The 22,291-nt window shown below is 39.6% G+C and overlaps 2 protein-coding genes across 2 annotated transcripts; one reads left to right on the top strand and one right to left on the bottom strand.

The window, feature by feature from the left end:
- Nucleotides 1–1,604: 1,604 nt before the first annotated feature.
- Nucleotides 1,605–6,412, top strand: gpr27 (G protein-coupled receptor 27). The gene has a single exon (XM_042407157.1). It carries the CDS (start codon nucleotides 4,304–4,306, stop codon nucleotides 5,417–5,419), a length of 1,116 nt encoding a protein of 371 aa, XP_042263091.1. The 5' UTR covers nucleotides 1,605–4,303; the 3' UTR covers nucleotides 5,420–6,412.
- A 6,254-nt stretch (nucleotides 6,413–12,666) lies between these two features.
- prok2 (prokineticin 2) lies at nucleotides 12,667–19,816 on the bottom strand. The gene is made up of 4 exons (XM_042407161.1): nucleotides 19,738–19,816; nucleotides 14,642–14,918; nucleotides 13,190–13,315; nucleotides 12,667–12,813 (listed from the first exon to the last, which is right to left on the bottom strand). Exons 2-4 carry the CDS (start codon nucleotides 14,834–14,836, stop codon nucleotides 12,688–12,690), a joined length of 447 nt encoding a protein of 148 aa, XP_042263095.1. The 5' UTR covers nucleotides 14,837–14,918; nucleotides 19,738–19,816; the 3' UTR covers nucleotides 12,667–12,687.
- Nucleotides 19,817–22,291: the final 2,475 nt, after the last annotated feature.

The raw sequence follows: 22,291 nt of genomic DNA, 5'->3' as shown, positions 1-22,291 counted from the left end.
TAATGCCAAAGTCCCTCTTTTTGTTACTATACTTCCACCACAGCTTAATAGGGAAACACTGTCTGAGGAGACACAAAGAGGGAATTTGATACTAAAAAGACTGTAAATGTGACAGATATCTACTTGATATGACTAACTCAGACTGCTGAAGCCTCATATAAACTTCAGATAAACTTAGCGTGTAGGACTTAGTGGCATCTAGCAGTGAGGTTGCAGATTGCAACCCCTCACCCTCACCCCTCCCTTTCAAGTGTGTAGGAGAACCTCCGGTGGCCACATAACTTGTGAAAAAAGTGAAAAGCCCTCTCTAGAGCCAGCGTTTGGTTGGTCAGTTCTGGGCGACTGCAGAAACATGGCGGTGCAACATGGCGGGCTCCGTGGCAGAGGACCCGTCAAGTAGGTCTATCTGCGGATTCCCAGTATCTACACAACACACCCACTCTACTACACAACGCACCCACTTTATTATAGAACACACCCACTTGGTTAGATGTAGGCATGAGCAGTGAGATGGTTAGGGTTAGGGTTAAGGCCACATTCAGACCAAATCAGGTGGTGCGGCGAAAACGCCAGTCTTCCCATGCATTTGAATGGGGGTAGTGCGTTTAGGCTGCAGGGATTTTGGCCACAGCGGGGCTGCACTGGCCTGCAGCAAGAAAGACGATCCAGAGTCAACTTTTAGCGAAACACAACCCAACATCACGCTGTGGTGGCCGTTCACAGCTGGTGATCAGACTGATCAAAACCCTGCCATTACAGAGTACAAAGACGTTACTCGGAGGGGAGGGCATTTCTCTTTGTTTGATAATGTTCAAAGTAAAAGTCAGGCTTTGCTGTTGGCTTACACTCATTTTAAAAAAGATGAGAGAAAAAGAGAGAGAAAGAGGGCTGAGAGCACCAGCGAGAGAGAGAGAAAGCAGCTGTGGGCAAGTGAGCTAGAGAGTGAATGGAGGCAGGGAGCACTGGTAGTGAGAAAGCTGGTGAATCAGATCAATAAAACGTTATTTTCTGATTGTTTCCCAGTGGTTACGTTCTAGAGTGCAAACACGCCCACACCTCAGCTCAACCCTGCAGCAGTTGATTTGGTCTTAATATGGCCTAAGGGTTGGGGGGGTCATGTAGCATGCTCATGCTGTTATGGTGACAACATCAGTGGTGTGTGTGTGTGTGTGTGTGTGTGTGTGTGTGTGTGTGTGTGGAGGGGGGGGGGGGTGGTGAAGTGGGCATGTCATGTAGTACAGTGGATGTGTCACATAACACTGCAAGACTGCAGATAGACTCATGGGCTCAGGGCTCATTCTAAGGTAACAAAAACACGATTTTTATTTTCAGGTGATTATAAATAAAAACATACTAATTAAAACATACTTATCAATATTATATTTCATTTCTGCCTAATCCGTTCAGCTAGATACTACTAAATTCTACACACTGCGCCTTTAAATGCATTTTTGCACAAAATGACTGTGTGGACACACTGTGAATTTTGGCCCCCATCACGTACATTGAAAGCACATTTGAAGAGGATCTATTAATAGTCAGTATGAATAGGAGGAATGATTACAAAACCTCTTTCACTGTTCACATGGACACCTGACTGTTGTTTTAACTGTTTGAACTTTCACTTTTAATCTTAGGCTACTTTCATAAATGTAGGCTACTGCTGGTAAGTTTAGGATACCACAGGTTCTTTGTACTGCAATTCACTTGTATGGTGCAGTGACAACCAGACTACATTCCTATATACAGTTTACAGTAACAAATAAACTGGAGTCCTATAATAGAGGCAGTAGGACTACTGTATATTAGCTTTGACCAGTAGTAGCTTATCACAGTTATATCGATATCTATGTAAATGTTGGCTGATGCATAACAAGAAATTGCAATACAGACATGATTGTACTGTACTGACAGGTTTCATTTTCAACTGTAAAATGTCCCACTCAGTGCATGTCTTATCATATCATATCTCACAATTTTTTAAAAGCCAAATTTAAAGGATCCTTAGTATTTTATGTCTTTTATTGGTGAGACATAATACAACAGGTGAACATTTACACAGAACACAACAGAAGACATTTAAATTGACACGATAACATTCATGAGATCTTTGTATTTGCTAATGTAAAGTTCAAAAATGAATATCGGACAATAGTGTTATCAGATTTTTTTAAACTTTCAAATATCAATATGGTATTGCCCTAAAAATCCTGTATCTTTTGCACTATATGGTATATACATACCGTAGAAGTCCAGTTGATGTTTACATTCAGTATATTTTCACACCTACTTGCCTGTACAAATGGCAACAGTATGTGTTTATGTTTATTTGTATCTTTCTGTCCTCCACAATGTGTTTGGGCAAAGTGAGATACAAACATTCATATTCCTTGGCCAAGAAGGTTGATTCTGGGTTAAAGTATCATTTCATCGCCATTATTTCAGTTTTCAACACTAGCTTTAGAGGTAGGATGTGCTTTTCCATTTAACATAAATTGGCTTTTATAGTCATTTGTGTAGGACTATATATATTTCTTGGGGTAGACATTTGTGAAATGCACCTGCTTATTGCTCCATTCTTACTGAAAATAGCCTAGTTCTTTGCTCCCAGTATTTTAATATATAGTCAAGAACTGTGAACAAGCTTGTTCCATGTGAAAAGCAGACCAGGAAACTGGTATGTTTTTTTCTCTTTTGAGTGAGACCTCTTCTCATTACATTAGCTTTGGTCTCAAGCCCCTTGTTGGCTATTACATGGTACTTAAGTTGCACTTTATTGCTTGATATATTGTATTTGTAATTTTTCAATAAAGTTCTTTTTAAAAAAAGAAAAAAGAAAAGAAAAGCATCATTTGCAGGCTCCAACAAAGCAGTTGTTTGTGAATCCCCCTAATAACTGCAGAAACTGTATTACCAGCCTAGAACTTGACACCAGTCCTGTAAGCAATGTACAGACTCAAAGTAAAGGAACTATTTCCCAATTAATGTGTAAATAATTGTAATTTAATTTGTTCTTTGGGCATTTAACAGCATGTTCCATACTTCGATGCCAGTGTTTGTTCTTCCAGCAATGTCAGCTGCTAACCATTCTGCTAGTTCATTACCTTGAACTCAGCCACGCCAAAAACATTCCTAAACTAATTTAGCTGGTGGAACCATTTGACTGGTTTTATTGGGGTCTATAAACTTTATAGTGTCTGCCCGAACCTTCTGTAATTATTCCCCTGGACTTGATCTAGGTTCCAGTGTATAAAAGCCTTGTAACTATTGATCAGTTGCTCAGTGTACTTTACATGATCATCATTTAAAACAATGACGACAAGTGTTTTGCGCAATACATCACATGCTGTTTATGTGTTTGAGCGTATAAAATGTTTGTCTTGCAATAATAAAGATTATAAGTTGCATTAATGAACAACGTCTGCAGAACTCTGGACTCTTACTGTATTTCAGAATACTCTTTATTTGATATATAATAATCTTATAGGGGCTGTTATAGTTTCATGTTATAGCCTGCATATCAAAGCATTGTGCAATGTTAATACAGGACATCATCTGTCAACATTTGCATCACATCACTGCATGAAGACAGACTTCCTATAGATTGCAATAGACAAGGACCGACAGATGAGACTCCTGGCTGATCCCAGGCCTGCTAAATACATGCAAGCGGACGTGCGACGCATAGGCTAGACGCTGCTGTGTGAGATCCACCGAGAGACCCGTAGCCTACTGACGCTCCCACCTCTGTGAGCTTCCCACCTCCGCTCCTGCTTTCACAAACACGTTTGCTTTTGTATATTTTAGTAACATTGTAGCCGGCGTTGATGAGGCTGGGGATGCGTAATTGCGCCATGCTTCCGCGCAGCACTGTCTGTTTTTTGATTCCTCAAGACGAAGAACGGGGGACCTCCGCCATCGGTGGAAATTGAGATGTGTTTTCTGAGCCGCTCGTCTGCCGAACGGATGCCTTCCGAGATGGTGTATAAACCCAAACCAGGCTGTCTCTGTTCAGCAGAGGATGGAACAACGGACACGGGTGTTTTTTAATACCGGACACTTGTGAGATGAAGGATAAGAAGAAAAAAAGAAGAGATATTGAATGATTTTTGTTTGTTTTGGTGGGGATAACAGCACATCGGGATGGATGTTGAGCGAATGCTTCTGAGTGGATTTATTCCTGAGTGATTATTCTGTGAAAGGGGCGGCGGATCGTGTTTTTTTGTTTTCCATTCAGCCGTGGCGGGATACTACCGATCGTCGATGAATTGATGTGGGAATACACACTACCTCGGCTGCATAGATGGCAAACACAAGTGAGTTTGGGGAGAGCAGCCCGTCCTTACAGAACTATGCGTCCGCGGCCTCTGCGGTCAAGCTGGCCTCTCTGGGTCTGATCATGGGCATCAGCCTGCTGGGCAACGCGTCGCTGTCGCTACTGCTGTTGAAGGACAGCTCGCTGCACAAGGCTCCCTACTATTTCCTCCTGGATCTGTGCCTGGCAGACGTGGTCCGCTCCGCCGTGTGTTTCCCCTTCGTGATGGCATCGATCGGCAGCGGCTCCTCTTGGCCGTACAGTGCGCTCAGCTGCAAGATCGTCGCCTTCATGTCCGTGCTCTTCTGCTTCCACGTCGCCTTCCTGCTCTTCTGCGTCAGCGTCACCCGGTACATGGCGATCGCCCACCACAGGTTTTATTCGAAGCGGATGAATCTGTGTACGTGCGTGGCGGTGATCTGCATGGTGTGGACCCTCTCCGTGGCCATGGCTTTCCCCCCGGTGTTCGACGTGGGTACCTACAAGTTCATCCGTGAGGAGGAGCAGTGCATCTTCGAGCACCGCTACGTGAAGGCGAACGACACGCTGGGCTTCATGCTGATGCTGGCCGTCATCGTGGGGACGACCCATGTGGTTTACATAAAGATGCTGTGCTTCGTCTACGATCACCGTAAAATGAAGCCTGCCCAGCTGGTCCCGGCCATCAGCCAGAACTGGACCTTCCACGGCCCCGGAGCCACCGGGCAGGCAGCCGCCAACTGGATCGCCGGCTTCGGCCGCGGACCCACCCCGCCGACGCTGGTGGGTATCAGGCAAGCGTCTCACCCCGGCAACAGGAGGCTGCTGGTGCTGGATGAGTTTAAGATGGAGAAACGGATCGGGAAGATGTACTATATGATCACACTGACCTTCCTCATCCTGTGGGCTCCTTATATAAGCGCCTGCTACCTGAGAATATTTGTGCGGGGGGCTGCGGTCCCACAGCTCTACCTGAGCGCTGCGGTGTGGATGAGCTTCGCCCAGGCGGGAGCGAACCCCATCATCAGCTTCCTGTTCAACAAGGAGCTCCGGATGCGCCTCAGAGCCTGTTTCCCCTGCTGCCTGGGAACACAGACACCCATGGAGCCATACTGTGTCATCTGAACGCTCCTGACCCCAACATATATATACTGTATACTGCCAAAGACACACTTACATCTTGTTTCAGAAGAGACTGGGCCCCAAAATGTGTTTGTACACGCAGTCAGGGATGTTCAGATCACTTTCTTTGTGACAAACAGTTTACCCACTACTTTAATTTGACAAAAACCTTAGACTACTATGATGTAAATTCATACTATATTTTGCTTATCAGAATCAGACTGGTTGAAGCTATATGAGGCATATTAAGGGATGGAAGCATAATGTGATGATTTTATTTAAAAAAAAAAAAAACAACAACAACTGGGCATCAGATGTCATGATTAAGCCACATTTTAATTTACACCTCTGCATGTGTAGGCTAGATGACATTCACTCCAAATATAGAATTTACTTGTCACTTTATGTCCTACCTTTGGAGACTTTTTTTCCTTATGCCCTGTTGAGTATATTAACCTTTTTGGTCCGCTACAATATTGTACATGAATGTCATTTTGGCTATTTGTTTGTATATTTTAAAATTATATTCCAACACATCCGTTTAAGGTTGTTTGCCTTCTGCAGAACTGATGACTGAAACAAAACACAACTATTTTGTCAGCTGATGAGAGTCATCGTCTCTGGCATCTGAGACACACTTGCTTACTAAACGTTTGGATACCACAAATGAGATGCACATCTCAGTATATTTTTAGTGAGGACAATGTCACATTTGTAAATACTGTACAGCTTTACTCCTCCTCCCCTTCTGCTTTTTTAACCAGATATATTGTATATTTCATAATCTCTTAGAATGCTTTGTGTTTACCAAGGTGTTATCACTCACTTTAAAGGTATTTTGCAAATTCTTATTCTTCATGGATCAGTTGTGTTGAGAAATGGGTCGATCCACATTCCCTGCAGGATAAACAGATATTCTTTTTCTACGGTTATGGACAGTTTGGTGCTTTGGAAAGGATGTTTGCATTGTTTGTATTTCTTAGCAAATAAATAAGAAATGGATGATAAGTTGTTTGGACTGTATATCATCTGTTTTAAACATGATGTCTTCACATGATCTGGTTCTGCTCTTGAATGCATCTCAGGTTACATGTTTTTAAAAGAAAATACACCCCCAGATACTCTCATTCAGTGCAATAAGTGGTCAGTACTAGTTCATTTAGTGTATAATTTACTTTTGTTGACATAATCACTTGCCCTCACCCTACCTTGTGCACTCAGGTCAGTGATTTCCTGTGTGCCTGACAGCCTGCTGACAGCAGGTGTGAGCTTGCTGCATTCAGCTGTGGGTTTTAAATGGAGAGGGTGACAGACATGTTTAAAGATTTTTTCAGTTCAGAAAAAGTGACAGTTGTGCCCTATATATGTAAACAAACTGGCTGATAAATCAATACAGACATTGGTATCTTAGTGTTTCTATGATGGATTTCCTCTTGTAAGGGCCATATACTGTGGGTACCTTTGAATAACTGGAGTGAGATAATGTCTTCTGTATTTTTTCTGGGACTTTAAAGGGGTACTCCACTGCCAAGAAAAACAGAAGCAGCATAGGCAGAGACATCTTGTTTTTCAGTCTCTAGTATGCATCAGGCTCTAAATCTGACACTTCCGATACTGCAACTGTATAGCATCTTGCATTAGACCTCCCCTGCACTCTACATACCCACTTCTTTCAAACTCCACACTTCCAATGCAGGCTTTCTGTAAAACATTTTAAGTCTCAAGCTAAGCTAAGATAACCCTGATGACATCATCATATAACTGTTATACAACCGTTTTGACTGACTGAAATGCTCTCCTTGTGACTAGTACACCAAACTTCATGTGTAAAACAGATGGAGTGCTCATTTAATAACCCTATGGAAGTTTAAAATGTGCATGTGCTCAGTAGATTTTAGGCTGATTCCAGTATTTTAGACTCAATATACAGTCAATATAAAGTTTGGACACACTTGAAAGTGTGACCAAACTTTTGACTGATACTGTAGTTAAAATTTGTCTTCTTTTAGCTAGCACACGATTATGCAAATGAAAGACCCACCGTTTCCCATTCACAGTTTTATTCCTGGCAGTGAGGAGAAGAATTTACAACATTTATATGCCTATTATATTATATTATATTATATTATATTATATTATATTATATTATATTATATTATATTATATTATATTATATTATATTATATTATATTATATTATATTGGGAAATAACATTTGCAGGAAATAACTGAACATTTAACTGAAAGAGTAAAAATATAAAAAATCTAACTATTAAAGAATAGAGACCTGATCCTGTTACTTGTATGGGTGTTGTTGAACATCAGTGTAAAATGAAGAATCTAAAAAGATGCCCTTTCTCTTTGATTTTGACAGACCTGACACTAAACCTGACATTTACTATCATGAAAAATCTTCTGCTACCCATCTCATTATAGCGGTTGGAAATGTGTCAGTGACGTGTCACATCGTTAATGTTTCACTGACAACAAACAACAATAGTAGCTGCCTGGTTAAAAGGTTAGAGGTTTGATTTTTCCTTTAAAAGTGTGATATTCATGGTGCTCAACAGTGCATTTATGAAACAGATTTGTTTCCATCGGCTGTTTGTGTGCCACCTGCTTTTTAAACAAACTCACTCAAACCCCAGTGCCCTCCTCCCTCCTTAAGCAAGTATTGATTCAGGTAACTGCTGCTGCGTTTATTGACGTTAGCCTTAATTACACAGAACCGCAGCAGTTCTCTCAATTTAATCACCGTGATTTAGTGAGGTGTTTCTGAGGTCCAGCCCTCATGCGTCATCTCTGATCTGATCACCATACAACACCAAGCTCCTCACCACTGTCTGCCCTCAGTGCATCCCTAACCATCAGCATCACAACGTGCCTGCTTGTTCCTGACAGCTGGCTGAGCTCTGCTACCAGCGTGCTGAGGTCTCACGGTGTAATTGCCGTTGCTCCCCGGCTGCAGGATCCCTCTCACCTGCACGTGTTCTCGTGCAATGCAAATGCATGTTGGGTATTTTTGGTACATCGCGTTGTCTTCAGGGCATGCAGGCTCTGCTGTGATGCTGGGGAAATGTGACTGTTTTTGCTGGGCTTTTACTGCCGGCTCCATTACTGACCTTTCCAGTCTTTCTAACCACTAAGTTACACTGATGACCTCTGTCCTCCTCACTGTGTTTTCCTAAAATACAATTTAGACAGTTGGAAATGTACCTTTTTTTTTGGTTGTTTTTTTTAAATATCATTATCTGATGAGCTTATGTTGGGTAAGGTGTCCCAACTTTTTTAACTGTTATTCAACAAAATGATAAATTATTGTGTGACACTGTCTGAGAATCATATTTTTTAAGGATCCAGTAGATTCGTGGTTCATTATAATAGTAATATTTCATATTTTGCACACTGTTACACTTCTATACTAATTGTAACTAAATCTTCCTAAATGTATTCAGATGTTAGCAGTATTCTGTTTCCAGTGACTTTGTTTTCTTTTATGTAGTCTTCAGTAGTTTTCAGACTTCCATTGTCTGTGGCATTTCTTCATCACAGATCACTCCATTGAGGATTTTAGGCCACTGAATTCTCTCGCGTCAAGAGCCACAGACAACCAGTATATATTACTAAAGTATAAGATTGATGAGAGTCATTGCCTTACACATTGGACAAATCTAATTATAGCTTTGAGTCTTGAACAAATGCTGTGAATCATAGTCTGACAGTGATTCATTTCATAGCTGTCTTACTGCTGGTCCTGGTGTTATAAAGAAGTTCACCTGCTGCCAAGGTGAATGTGAGAGAACACCCGTCTCCTTTGTTTTTCAATGCCATTAAAATGCTCTTGCTGTTGGAAAACTGGACGGCAATCACAACTGGATGATGGAACTGTAACCCAACTTGCACATCTAACACAAGTCTTACTTATTAGTGAGTGAACGTGTGTTTCTCCTCATGTTTCCCTAGATGGCACTTGAAAGCTCAACAAAAACTCAACTTGCAGAGTACTGTGAGACATACAACCCAGTGTGACATAGAACGATGTGTCACTCGAAGTGAAGATCATTCTTATTGCCAAATACGAATGAGATCCAACATTAAGAAGAAGGCTTGTTTCCAGGTGTATTTTGATTGCATTCAAAAATCAAATAATAATTAATTATATAGAATAAAATCTAATTAGTCAGAGAAATGATTCACTATGAACTGCAAATATAATTTTGTGCTATTTGGTTTAACACTGATACTTGATTGTCACTGATTACTGTGAGGTGTCTGTATTTCACAATGCAAAATATCTATTTTAAAATGCAAAACCAAAACAGACAAAGCAAATATACAGTATATGGATATGATGAAATACTCAATATACAGAGGTAAATTAAATAAACATTCAAGTTTGTAGCATGCGTTACACCATCAAATATGCATGGAGCATATTTGATGGTGTATATTAAACACTCTACTTCGAATAATAATTTGTGTTTCATGCTTTTTTCCACAAAAAAGTTCAATTATCTTTTTAAAATCATTGAAATTACTTCTACTCCTTCTCCCACATTAAAAATTTCAAAATCTTTGAATATGCAAATATTTTTCATTTTAAAAGTTTAACAGCTGGACATAAGATATCTCCTACATCACTGTAAAATCAATTTTCAGTATTTGTGCACTGGAGGCTTCAAGTCTCCACATCACACTTGTGTAAATTGAATACTGGACCAGGATTGGCTCCAAACTAGTTGTAATGTCACAAATCATGCATATCTATAACTTAGATTTTCAGGGAGCACAGTGAACTTTTCCTCCTTCAGCAGATGGATGTGAAAACAGACTTCTAATGTCAAACACACATCATCCTGCACAGTGAAGCTCAAACATCCAACTGAAGCAACAAGAAGAAAAACATATTTTTGAGTGGAGGGAGACTTTAAGTGTAACTACAGTATATGGTGCCTTTTGTATCATTGTATCATGTATCATCAGTGACAGGCTCTTAAATCCAAAGGGACAAAGACCAGTAATTGACGTTTCCTTTATACATAGCTTAAAGGTATACTATGTAGGATTTTCCTAAAAAAAAAACGTGTGTGGCAGTGTATTTATCTTCAGAGACTCTGCCCTCTGCCTCTATTTTCTTATTATTTTGCTGTGTTCGGGACGTTTCTGGGCATCAACCTTCTGGCAGTGGGTGTGTAGGCCCCAGCCAATAACAGAGCACAGGGTGTGAGGTAGGGACTCTACAAAAACATAGTGACCAGGGTGGTATTCCAGAAAGCGGGTTAAATGAAAACTCATCTTAGGAGTTTGTTAATCCTGAGATGAGGAGAACTCTGGGTTTTCAGTTCCAGAAAGAGAGGTAACTTAAACTCAGGGCCAGTTACCATGGGAACTGAAGCTAACCTGCTCGCTGGAAGGTTTTCTTCAACAAACCCAGAGTTTCTCTCTGTCTCTTCCCTCCTCCAGAGCCAGATATGCTGTTTCATGTCCTCATTCATTCAGTCCGTATCAAAACGCGTATCGAAGCGCATTAATTAGCGGAGGTTTACTGTCTGTCACAATCAAAATCCTGGTTGGATATTAGTTTGTTGCTCAGTTGCTCAAAGACTGTCTAAAGCTTTATGCATTGTTAGTCATTTCTTTGCCCTCACATTCACATATTACACAGCGTAAATTCAGCCTCAGCTCAGATTAAAACCTTAAAATCCTTTTTGGGAGTGGAAGTTGTTTTTTTTTATAATACTGTGACTGTACACACAAGACAGCTGTCAGTTTGTTAGAGCATACATAATGTGTTATCTCAGTTTAAATTTACAAAATTGGTATGAAGCTTTAGACACATAGGATCGATGAATAATTATCTCTATCACTCAAGATGTGATTGGTCGCACTGATGGAACATCATTCCTATTGTAATGGAGATCATATGTTAATTTTTCTGAGTGAGCAGGATTGTGGTGCAGCTGCAGAGTCTAAAATTTTAAAATCTGCTGTATTTTAACCTTGATGCCTTTTCAAGTGCAAATCACCAAAGACATTATTACTGGATCAGACTGTGAGCTTACAGTCATGTCTTTATGTCTTTGATCTATATATTTTTTTAAATCTTTAACTATATTTTTCATCTTCAGTTGCTGCCTCCTGTGTTTTGTCACTGTCAGATTAAAGCTGAACAAATATATGTAAAATGTAATCTAGCTACAGCCTGATACACAGTCAGACTCCACTTTAAGATCATTAAGGAAATGTAAGACTAGTAAATGATGAATTAATGGACAACACTGAATAAAACTCTATTGTGTTAACTTATTGACACTTTTCCCACTCTGACTCAGGCTCTTTTTTTTAAAGATGAACGTGCACCATCCGCACACACATCCATTAATATCTCTACGTCCACTGGATTAAAATGGAGGCTTTGTCTTTTATTTACCTGTTGCCATGGTGAAACGTAGTATCGGAGCTCCATTGTTGGTGGCTTTTTTCATTCACCAGACACATGCTTTACACAGATTGAACATACTCAGAGTTGATTGAACTGTGCTGTTCTCTGTTTCCCATCTCAGGTTCATCAACTCAGAGTTCAGGGTTAGGCTCAGAGTGTGTTAAACACACTTTCTGGATTACCAACCGAGTTACATCGCAGTGTTTTGTTGATTCAGTGTTTCCTCCTAATGCTTTCAACAGCGGCGCTATGCCACTGTTGAAATGGGATGTTTGCTTCTCCGTCTCTGTCCTCTGCTCTCTGTCTATGTCAGGGCGGGGCTGAGCTACACACACACACGCAGAGCAGAGAGGCCACACGACCAGGATGAAGCCTGCGCTTCGGCTGCACTCACAACAAATCTGGCAATGTGGCATCTTCCCATAGGGTTATGCGTGGGCATGTTTATTTCTGCTTTAGAACATAACTGCTGTGAATCATTCAGAAAATAGTGTTTTATTTCTCTGATTCACTGCTTTGTTCTCGCCACTGCTGCTCCATCCCTTCATTTACTCTCTATCTCGCTCAACCACCGCTGCTCTCTCTCTCTCGCTCTCGCTCTTGTGTCATTGAGCCAGGGAGGAGGGGACAACTTTGAATATTGTGTTTACAAACAGCAACTGACAAATCCTACATAGTATGCCTTTAATTTTCCCTGAACCAAACTGATGCAGTATTAAATATAACTCTTTATTCAAAAGAAATAAAAAACAAAGTGGAAACAGGCTTTTAAAGGCAGATGAAATAATTACAGTGCAGGTAGCAAACAGTGTAACTGTAAGCGTTGGTTCTCAGAGGTAGTAGTCTGGATACTTGTATGGTGAGAGACATTTGGATTTCCCCTCCTCTGTAGTGATGCACGACAGGTTGGGCAGACAGGGGCAAGTATGATGAAGTCTTTTCCCAAAGAAAGGAACCTAGAAACAAAGAGAGTAAGAGGCACCTTCAAAATGAGATTCCTGTCACTGTCATCAAGAAAAATGAACACAGGGGACATGCATAACGTATAGACACTGGCATAATAGTTTTTTATTAACTGCTTCGTAGATGTTTTGGAGGGGAAGGTTTGAGAGTCATCACACAAAAGCAAAATCACAATACTGACTACTTCAATTACAAAGTTAGGACAGTCTGCAATTATTTTCACAGAGAATTCTCCGCTGCATCTTAATAGAGAGTATGTTGAGGATCAGCTCCTTCACCCCCTGACCTGCATCACCACTATGACACCACTGTAAGGAGACAAATGCCTGACACTTCACACATGAGACAAGTAGATGTAGATGGTCTCACTTTGTGGCTCATCGGGTGACACTCTTCTCCTTCCAGTCCCATGGGCGTACACATGCGCAGGCTGCGAATCCACAAACTCACTGCACAACACATTCCTCCTCCACACTGAGAGTCCTTCTCACAGGCCTAGATACACACACGTACAAATGGACACAATTTTAGATACTTTTATATGACTTATGCAACTTTTTCAACCAACATTTAAATCTCAGCAGTTTCCAGCTGATAATGCAGTCATGTAGTTAAAGTAATTCATTTCTCATTATCATTCTTCATTAACTAATGATTTACAGTATTTCTTGTTGACGTCAGCATTATATTACTGATTCAAACTACATCTGTCACCCAGTCAGACAGTTATTATCACCTGGTGCTATTTCTAAACAAAGATGGGTTTAATGCATGCATGCATACACTATATGTACTAATTAAACACAATAATGTGATAATTATTATATCACCAGGAAAAGGCAGTAGTTAGGTGAGAAATGTGTTAGCAGCAGAAAGTGCAATACTCACTGCAAAGAGATTAGTATGCTAATGATAGTGTTACTGCATTATATAGTCATATCAAATCTCAAGAGAACACTACACGATAGGTGGTGATTTATTGTTTTGAGTGCCAGGACGAGAAACTGAGTGACAGCTCTCACTTTCGATGAGATGAAGGGAGCCGAATGAAAAGGAACAGAAGTGATTTCATGTGACAGATGCGGATGCACGCTCCTCTCTCAATTCACATCAGCAACGCAGTGTGAGAGGGTTGTCATGACAGGGATTGGTATTTTATTAGTAGGTTATTGCAATGATGTATGCTCATGGTATTGTATAAATCCTGATTCAGATATGGAAATCATTCAAAGAATATGCTGGCAACTTCAGTGGTTGTAATTTCATATGCATTTTTTGATCAAACAGATATACTGCACTTGTAATTTTACATTTTAGTAGCAGTCGTGCTGTTAGAATGTCAAAAGAGCCTATGACAAGAGTTTTATTTCACATGAAAAGTCCTTTACATAGTTTTGTATTTTCAAATTGATATATTTCTACTTTATATTACAATATGAAGTATTTGACTGTTAAAGCCCTGAAACATTCAAATGCTAATTAAAGAATAATATTCTAATATTGTACATTTGGGAAATTAAAATTATAGTTGAAGAGTGAATGTCACAATGAGGCTTTGGTCAAGCATAAATAGGACATGATAAGCACTTATTAAAGCTTAAAAACTGCCATACAGATATGTCATCTGTGTCATCTCATTAAAATGTTTGATCTCTTTTAAAAAAAACAAAAAACAACTGAATTCTTCATGATATAACTTCACATCACATCAGGCAGCAGGTTTGAACAATGGGTTTAGAAAAGATTATCCCTGACTTTTCTTCCTCCTGCCGATAGATTTCCATTGCGCTGTGAGCTATGTACCTGTTTGCTTTCACTTACCCCTGTGATGACCGCTGAAGATCCATGCGACACCAACAACAGGGAGAAGAGCAGTAAGATGAAGGACCTCATGGTGAAGAGCTGTCTTTGTGCTCCCGTGCCCTCCAGGATGAGAAGTAAGGATGCTGAAGCTGTCGGACCTTGCCGCATGTGCATACGTGACAGACCAGAGTGACAAGTGGCCTCCAAACTCATGTGTTGAGGGCTGGTGGAGGTTTATAAACCCAGCCCGCCATTCAGAAACTCAATGACTCACTCGCACCAGCATTGCCTCTCACTAACAGACACAAAAAAAAGACCAAGGTAACTTTTACATGACAATGCTGCTGCCTTTTGTCCTACTGACAGTGCCCTTTTCCTTTCCTTAAAGCTTATTTTACACTCATGTATGGTGATTAAAGCTGATTGGGATCAGATCAGTGCAGACATATTACTATAACATCCCATTATATTCCTGGCATCTTTTTTTTTCAATTCCCCTTTTCACACTCCAAGGCCACCGCTTTGAATATATAGTACCCTCTCTGGTCCATTCTCAGGAGTCTTCACAAAGAACGCAGCTTTAATTCAAGACCATGAATTTCAGAGATCACTGTCCTCCAGAGAATAAAGATTCTTGAGTGGATCAAGCCACTTATTATTTCAAACTGTGATTTCTGACTGTTGTGAGATTGCAACAATGGTCATTTGCAGGACTAACGTACTGTAACACCCTGCAAACAGAGGATATGGGCGTATATAACATTGTTTTTATAAATGAACTACAGAGTTATTGAGTCTATCTGCCAGTTATATTGTATGATATTAATTGCAAGTCATTTCTGCTTACTTTTTCTGAGTATGTGGTTGAGTAAATGCTTAATGGTCCACTACTGCACTACTGTTTTATATCATTGTAAATTGAAAATCTTTGGGTTTTGGAATGTTTGACACTTGACGGCATCACCTTGGGTTCTGGAAACTCAGGATGGGCATTTTTCACCATTTTCTGGCATTTTGTTGATTGATAAATAAGAAAAATAAATCCAGAGAGTAATGGAGCTCTCCAAAGTAGTGTCTGATAGTAAATGTAATTAATAGTTGTCAAATTTGGAAATTAGAGAGATTCACATTACAAAAGAAAATATCAGTGTAGCATCCTGGTATATTCCTAGCATCCTTTTCCCCTCAAACAACCACATTTGTATATTTTTCTCCAATGATGTCAGAGGATTAAAATGTGAGAAATGCCAAAACAAAGTTACAAATAAGGATGGACTAAGTGAGCAACCTGTGGAGACCTCTGCGTAATGTAGTAAAAAACAAAGCAATGTGACTGCTTCTTTACAGTGACGTCATGTGTAGCTGACTGACACAGCCAATCAACACTTCTGAGCTAAATCTGTCTTCATCACAGCTTTGCAGAGTGACACTGACAACTGAGTCACACAAGAAGACAAGAATCCAGCATGCAGCAGTGACCCATAAAAGCTCTGTGTCACCTCAACTTTTATATTGAACAATGCATATATAAAATATAAAATAAAATATATTTTACATAAGAAATGCATTAGAACTTTTAAAAACACAATAAATCAGAACAAATAAATGAAAATGAACACAGAATAAAATACAAATGGACAAAAAAAAAGAATAGACCAGAAATACAGGACGGGAGCAAAGCTATTTTAACTATGTTGGGTTGCATTTCATATCATCAGGATGTTGATTCCATCTGTGTGCAGCATAGTAGCTAAAAGCAGCTTCACCATGACTGCATCCTAAACATCAAAGAGACTTTTTGGGTTTGTATTCTTCAACCAGATCAGAAATGTATTTTAGCCCTATAGTGCTCAGTTCTCCTGGCTCTTATTAGAACTCAGCATTCTGAATGTACTACAGTTGTCTAATGGTCTTTTTGGGGAAAAAAACTTTTATAGTCCACCCTGCTGGAGATGAGACCTATAAAGCCCTGCTATGTGTTTGAGATTATAAAATGCTGATTTAGTTATTGCCTTGATATGGCTTTATGGCTGAGATCTGACTCTATTAAAACACAAAGATTTCTACCCTAGGCTTTTGTCTTTGTCTTTGTTTTGTTTTTCCTCCTTGCTGACAGATACAATGATTTCTGTCTTATCATTGTTAAATTGAAGGAAGTGTAACTGCATCCAGCTATTTTCTCTAAGTGTTGATACAGTATGGGATCATAGTTACTTGGTGCATGAGCTAAGTAAATCTGGGTGTCATCTGCATAGCTATGATAAGCGACAAATTGAATAATAGAGGCCCAAGAATCGAACCCTAGGGGACTCCATGTCATGGTGATCCACTCAAGTTTATGATCACCAGTTGTAACAAAGTAGCCCCTACCTCTGACATATGATCTGAATCAACTGAGGACTGTACAACAAAATCAAAGGCTATACTAAGGTCAAACAGCACCAGAAGTGATGTTTTACTTGAATCAGTGGTCCAACAAATGTCACTGAACACCTTTATCAGGGCAGTCTTGGTGCTGTTGTGTGGTCAGAATCTGAGTAGTCCAAAATTTATATTTGTCCAGAGGTCAAAATTTCCAAAATGCATGTATCACTCAGGAGTAAATTGATTTCCCATCAACTTTATCGAGGCCTGAAATGAACAACATCCAGGTACAATAATATTGTATCCATAAATATCAATTTGCTGCTTCTGTGGTTGGAGTTATAGTAAGCAATATTGTATATACAGTGTACTCTAATACTTATTATTAAGAGTATTTTAGTGAGATAATTAACCACTGACAACTATACAATAACAGTTTGTCACCATTTATGACAAAGTGCCAAAATCTTTAATGATTTGGCATGCATAATCTCAAGGGTGCAGCTCTCATTACTACACATTCTAAAACCTTGAATACAATACATGTTAGTGCTTGTATTAAACTAGAAGCTTTTATTGTTCAAAACTAAGAAGGAATCAAGTATTTCAGAGAATGTTTTGTGAGGAACATTTTGGGAAACAAAAGCAAGTCCTCACAGCCACTGCAGAGTTATATGATATATGATTTCCTGCCTTAGAAGAGCATTTGCATTCAATTGTCATTAATTACCTGAACCAGTTTTATTATCCACATGCTCACTGCTCCCACATCCTTGTTTTGTAAAATCATGAGGCCACAAATCCATCTTTTGCTAATTCCTACTACTGAAACCTTAAAATTTATTTCCACAGTGAGTCAGATAATGATGCCACTTGTTGCCAAGTTGCAGCTTCAGTTATGATAGAGGGAGGACAGTGGACCATCCTTTGTGGTGTTTTGTAATCTTTAAAGGACCAGTGTGTAGAATTAGTGGAATCTAGTGGAACGGACTTGGCAGAAATGGAATATAATACTCATAAGTATGTTTTAATTAGCGTATAATCACCTGAAAATAAGTAAATAAATTGTGTTTTCGTTACCTTAGAATAAGCCCTTTATATCTACATAGGGAGTAGGTCCTTTTTTATTCAGTTGGTTGCAATGTCACCATTAGAACCATTAGATGCCACTAAATCTTACACACTAATCCTTTAAGGAGGTTGGGGTTAATGGAGGTGGATGGGTTCAAGACTAGAGTGTTTGGCAATCTGACAGACATGCTTCATATCCTCAACTCCAGTGTGTCAGCAGAGATTACTAGCTCCTAGGACCCTCTCCTTTGGCTGCATCTATGTTTTACACTAAAGGTTCTGATCTAATGAAGAAAGAGAAACGTTACATACATACAGCAGCACTTACATCCTTGTAAAAAGGCATCTCCCTGCATGGCTGGCCTGCATGATACAGCAAAAATGAACTCTGTGGTTTCCCACTGAAAATGCACAGACATGTTGGATTTTACCACCTGCAGACAGAGCTGCTGTCATTCACTTATCCTCCGATTCTATCATTCTCCAATCTCATTTGCTCCACATCCATAAACATGTGAGAGGGACACATGCCACTAGATTATGGGGTTGTCGCAAACATCAGATTCTTTCTGTCAGAGCATGTCATCAGAGGATCAGTCCCTTGGATGACATAATTGTCTCTGCTGTTGGCGCACCATGCTCCCAGCAGGCCTCTTCCCCATACTCTGCCACACAACATGCCAACAACCCTCGCTCGCACATAATCTGATGTTTTTTTTCTCTGTTACATGACCCTCTTGTGCAAGGTTTCATGGTGGCTGAATCCACCTGCTGGGACCCAGAGAAGAGATTAGGTATATGTGGGATGTTGTCTATGCTTCTTTTTCACTACACTTACTTATTGCATAGTAAAATATATTTTGTAAAGAAAACTACATGCAAAAGGAAAGAAAAAACAAGACAAGGACTTAGGTAAGCCACAGTGATGAATTATGATGTTTTTAAGTCCTCTTCTTTCAGAGGTAGCACCATCATGCCACTTTGTGGAAAAATCAGTGCAGCAGTGCAATCAAAGCAGTGCAGAATCTGCCATGCCCCACTTTGCTCCCCGTCTGTTGGTCTTTCATACAGTAGCAAACTTGCAAAGCATGAATTTTGTCCTTGGCTGTGGAAATAACAGCTGAGGACTGGATGTACAAAAACCGAAGGACACGAGAACAACTGCTTGGGAAAACTATTCTGAAACACTAATTCAAGGTGGTGAAGTTCAATGTTGACGCCATTTCGTAAGAATTTTTGCATGAGTTTTTTCAAACCAAAGTAGCATTGTGGAACAACAGTTTTGTCCTGTCTTTAACCCTCTCTGATTATCTTACATGCATAAAGGTTGTTCTCACATGTGGAGGAAGAGTGTCATGTAGACAAAGATTTTATGTTAAATTTCTGACATGAGCTCCATTTTGGTCTTACTGAGTCGATCTTCATGGCATCCATTAAATGGAATAAATTTTACCTCTGTGACACCTGTCATTTACCTTCCATCATTGTATTAAAAGCAATCACCACTGTCTTCCATCATCACCACACAAGGTCATAGCTAATTCATTCCTGGAGATGTCCTTGCTGTCATGCTTTCCTTCTACAAAGGCCATCTCCTATTCACACCTCACTCCTACGCAATTTCCATTTATTCTTTAAGAAAAGCCCACACTTTTCATCATCTACAAATTCCATCATACCTTGACATAGAAAGGACTCCTTGCTTTGATTACACAGGCTTTTGTACACCTTAGCAGTTCATAATTCATCACAACTTGCTGTGACAGGCTAATTTACTGGAGCTCAAGATTAGCTTGGTCATAACAATGAGAGTTGAATCAGAGCTAGAGCACGAAGGGCACAAAGAAAGTTCCATCATTTATAATTAGTGTTATGTAAGAAATGCAATTGTTTTTTTTAAAAATAAATACATTTATTTTCAGTAACATGAGCAAGAGAAAGTTACACCTCTGATGGACTCAAACTACGAGGATCCTGCTGTAAAGCATATAAGGTAGAGATTGAGTCAACTCCTCTCTCGGGGATTGTGTCGCACCAGCTTTTTAGAAATCCATTACTTTGGACTCATTCATAAGTTCTAAATCAAACTAGTTATTTACTAAGTCTGATAGCAAAATAGAATGAGGGGGACAACACAAATAAAGCTAAGCTAGCTAACATTATTAGGTTGTTCTAGTCTGGGTTAATCATTTTTAAGGTACAGTGTATTTTTGTAGTAAAATGTAATTTAAAATCTTCCCAGTTTACATCATTGTTAAACAGCATATCAAGTGTCAGATCAGATGTGTTGTCATTCCATCTCTTTTACTCCTTACTCTAAATGTTAGCTCAGTTAGCTATACAACATGTTACACAGCAGTTACTAGGTGTAAATATTTAGTTGTTACTAAATATTTACACCCAGTAAATATTTAGTTATTTAGTAATCTCCATGTAGTTTAAGAACTAGTTTGTGTGGTACAACCCATTTTAACTTTGTGATGCATGAATCTCCACTTAAACACGCATGTTACAATTAAGTCTGAATTTATGAAGAGCTATTGCAAACAGTTCCTGGGACATAATTTCTACAACAATCCACATGAAGCTTTTTTTCTGTCTAACCAGGATGTAATGTACAGCATTGGCAAAGTTGAGACAACTGTTCTGAGGAAAAAATCACAGGAAAATCCTACATAATTTGGTGGATTCAAAACAGGCCCTATATATGAAAAATTTTGTCCCATAACACCGTAGGATCTGGCTTTGTTGTGTTCTGGCTGTACCATGGCTCTGTTTGTAGCGCCGTCACTGTTTCAATGGAAACAAAGACGTTTCAGAAGCGGAGCATCTGTTCATCAGCAGCCATATCACAAAAAAAAATCTTTTTTTCTTGTTTTACAAGCATATTGAATACATGTTCGCAGCACATTTAGATGATAACAGATGCTTTGTGGCTGTACTTGAATATGAAAAACTTTTCATGTCACACAGCAGAACTTCTGTCATTAACCTGTATTTTTGTTTGTTTTTCCATACAATGTAATGATCATAAAATATTAAGTTTATCTGCAGCACAACAGCTTGGTAATGACTGCTGGTTGATGAGTATTTATGAGTGATCAAATTTCAAATTACTTATGATGTCTGACAACATAAACAGAAAAATATGTAAATGAGAACAAATATATTGAGAATTCAGCTGCATTAAAACACAGCATATGTAATACAGAGAGGTTCACAGAAGGTTCAAACGAGACCATCTTCCTCCCTCTCTTGTCTTTTTTTCCTTCTTTCTCCTCTCTCTCTCCTCTCTCACTCTAATTAGACACACACAAAAACTAGTTTTGCTGTGTAGGTGTTAAGCATATCTCAAACTTAAACCTGCAGTGCGGAACTTTTACATATAAATGAATGTCCGTTATGTTTTTAAATCTTATGTTGGGCATGAAATAAACACACTGGCCATTTGGCTGTTAATTGTGCAGCTCTTTGAGACTTTATAAAAAGACAAGGAACCAAATGGATCAAATTCTGGTAGTGAAACAAGTCTATTTGCAGGGGTTGTGTGATGCTCAACAACAAACAATTTATCCACCATTTAACAGCCACAACAGTAGGTTATGGCCAGTATGTACTGGCCATCAGGCATACTGGGACAAGTCCTGGTGGGCCGGTGGGCCAGTGGGCTGTCAAAAAATACATTTTTGGGCCAGTGGACCTTCAAAACACATCAATTTTTACCGGCCTTCTATGTGTGCCTGTCATTCGGGGTGCACATGAGAGCGTGCTGCATGATGGCGTCAGGCTGGCCATATTCAGACCAAATCAGGCGTTGCAGCGCACCGCCGCAGGGTTGAGCTGAGGTGTGGGCATGTTTGTGCTCTAGGACTAACTGCTGTGAGACCATCAGAAAATAATGTTTTATTGATTTTATTGATCCAGCTTTCTTGCCACCCCTGCACCCTCTCTTCATTCACGCTATAGCTCACTCAACCACAGCTGCTCTCTCTCTCGCTTGCTGGTGCTCTCAGCTTCTTCAGATCTTTTTTAAAATGAGTCAAGAAGCCAACAGAGAAGTCTAACTTTACTTTAATTGTTATCAAACGAAGAGAAATGTCCTCCCTTCATCCTAGTAACGTCTTTGTACTCAGGCAATCACACTCAAGCGCCCCCCTTTACTCTCACTGTAAGAAGGGAGAGACAAAATCTATATATGCTTTAAGGATGTCCTGTTGTCCCGGGGACAGTAAA

The sequence above is a fragment of the Thunnus maccoyii genome, chromosome 3, assembly GCF_910596095.1.
Source record: "Thunnus maccoyii chromosome 3, fThuMac1.1, whole genome shotgun sequence".
In the NCBI taxonomy this organism is placed as follows: Eukaryota; Metazoa; Chordata; class Actinopteri; order Scombriformes; family Scombridae; genus Thunnus; species Thunnus maccoyii.
Note: the sequence above shows the minus strand (reverse complement) of the source record. Positions and strands in the feature narration are given on the sequence as shown.

What these genes read in the sequence shown, in the direction of transcription:
- gpr27 (XM_042407157.1), top strand. Translation starts at nt 4,304, where the DNA reads ATGGCAAACACAAGTGAGTTTGGGGAGAGCAGCCCGTCCTTACAGAAC.
- prok2 (XM_042407161.1), bottom strand. Translation starts at nt 14,836, where the DNA reads ATGAGTTTGGAGGCCACTTGTCACTCTGGTCTGTCACGTATGCACATG. An exon ending in CTTCAGCGGTCATCACAGGG is followed by an intron (nt 13,316 to 14,641) that starts GTAAGTGAAAGC and finishes GTGTGTATCTAG; the next exon opens with GCCTGTGAGAAGGACTCTCA. An exon ending in GTCACCCGATGAGCCACAAA is followed by an intron (nt 12,814 to 13,189) that starts GTGAGACCATCT and finishes CTTTGTTTCTAG; the next exon opens with GTTCCTTTCTTTGGGAAAAG.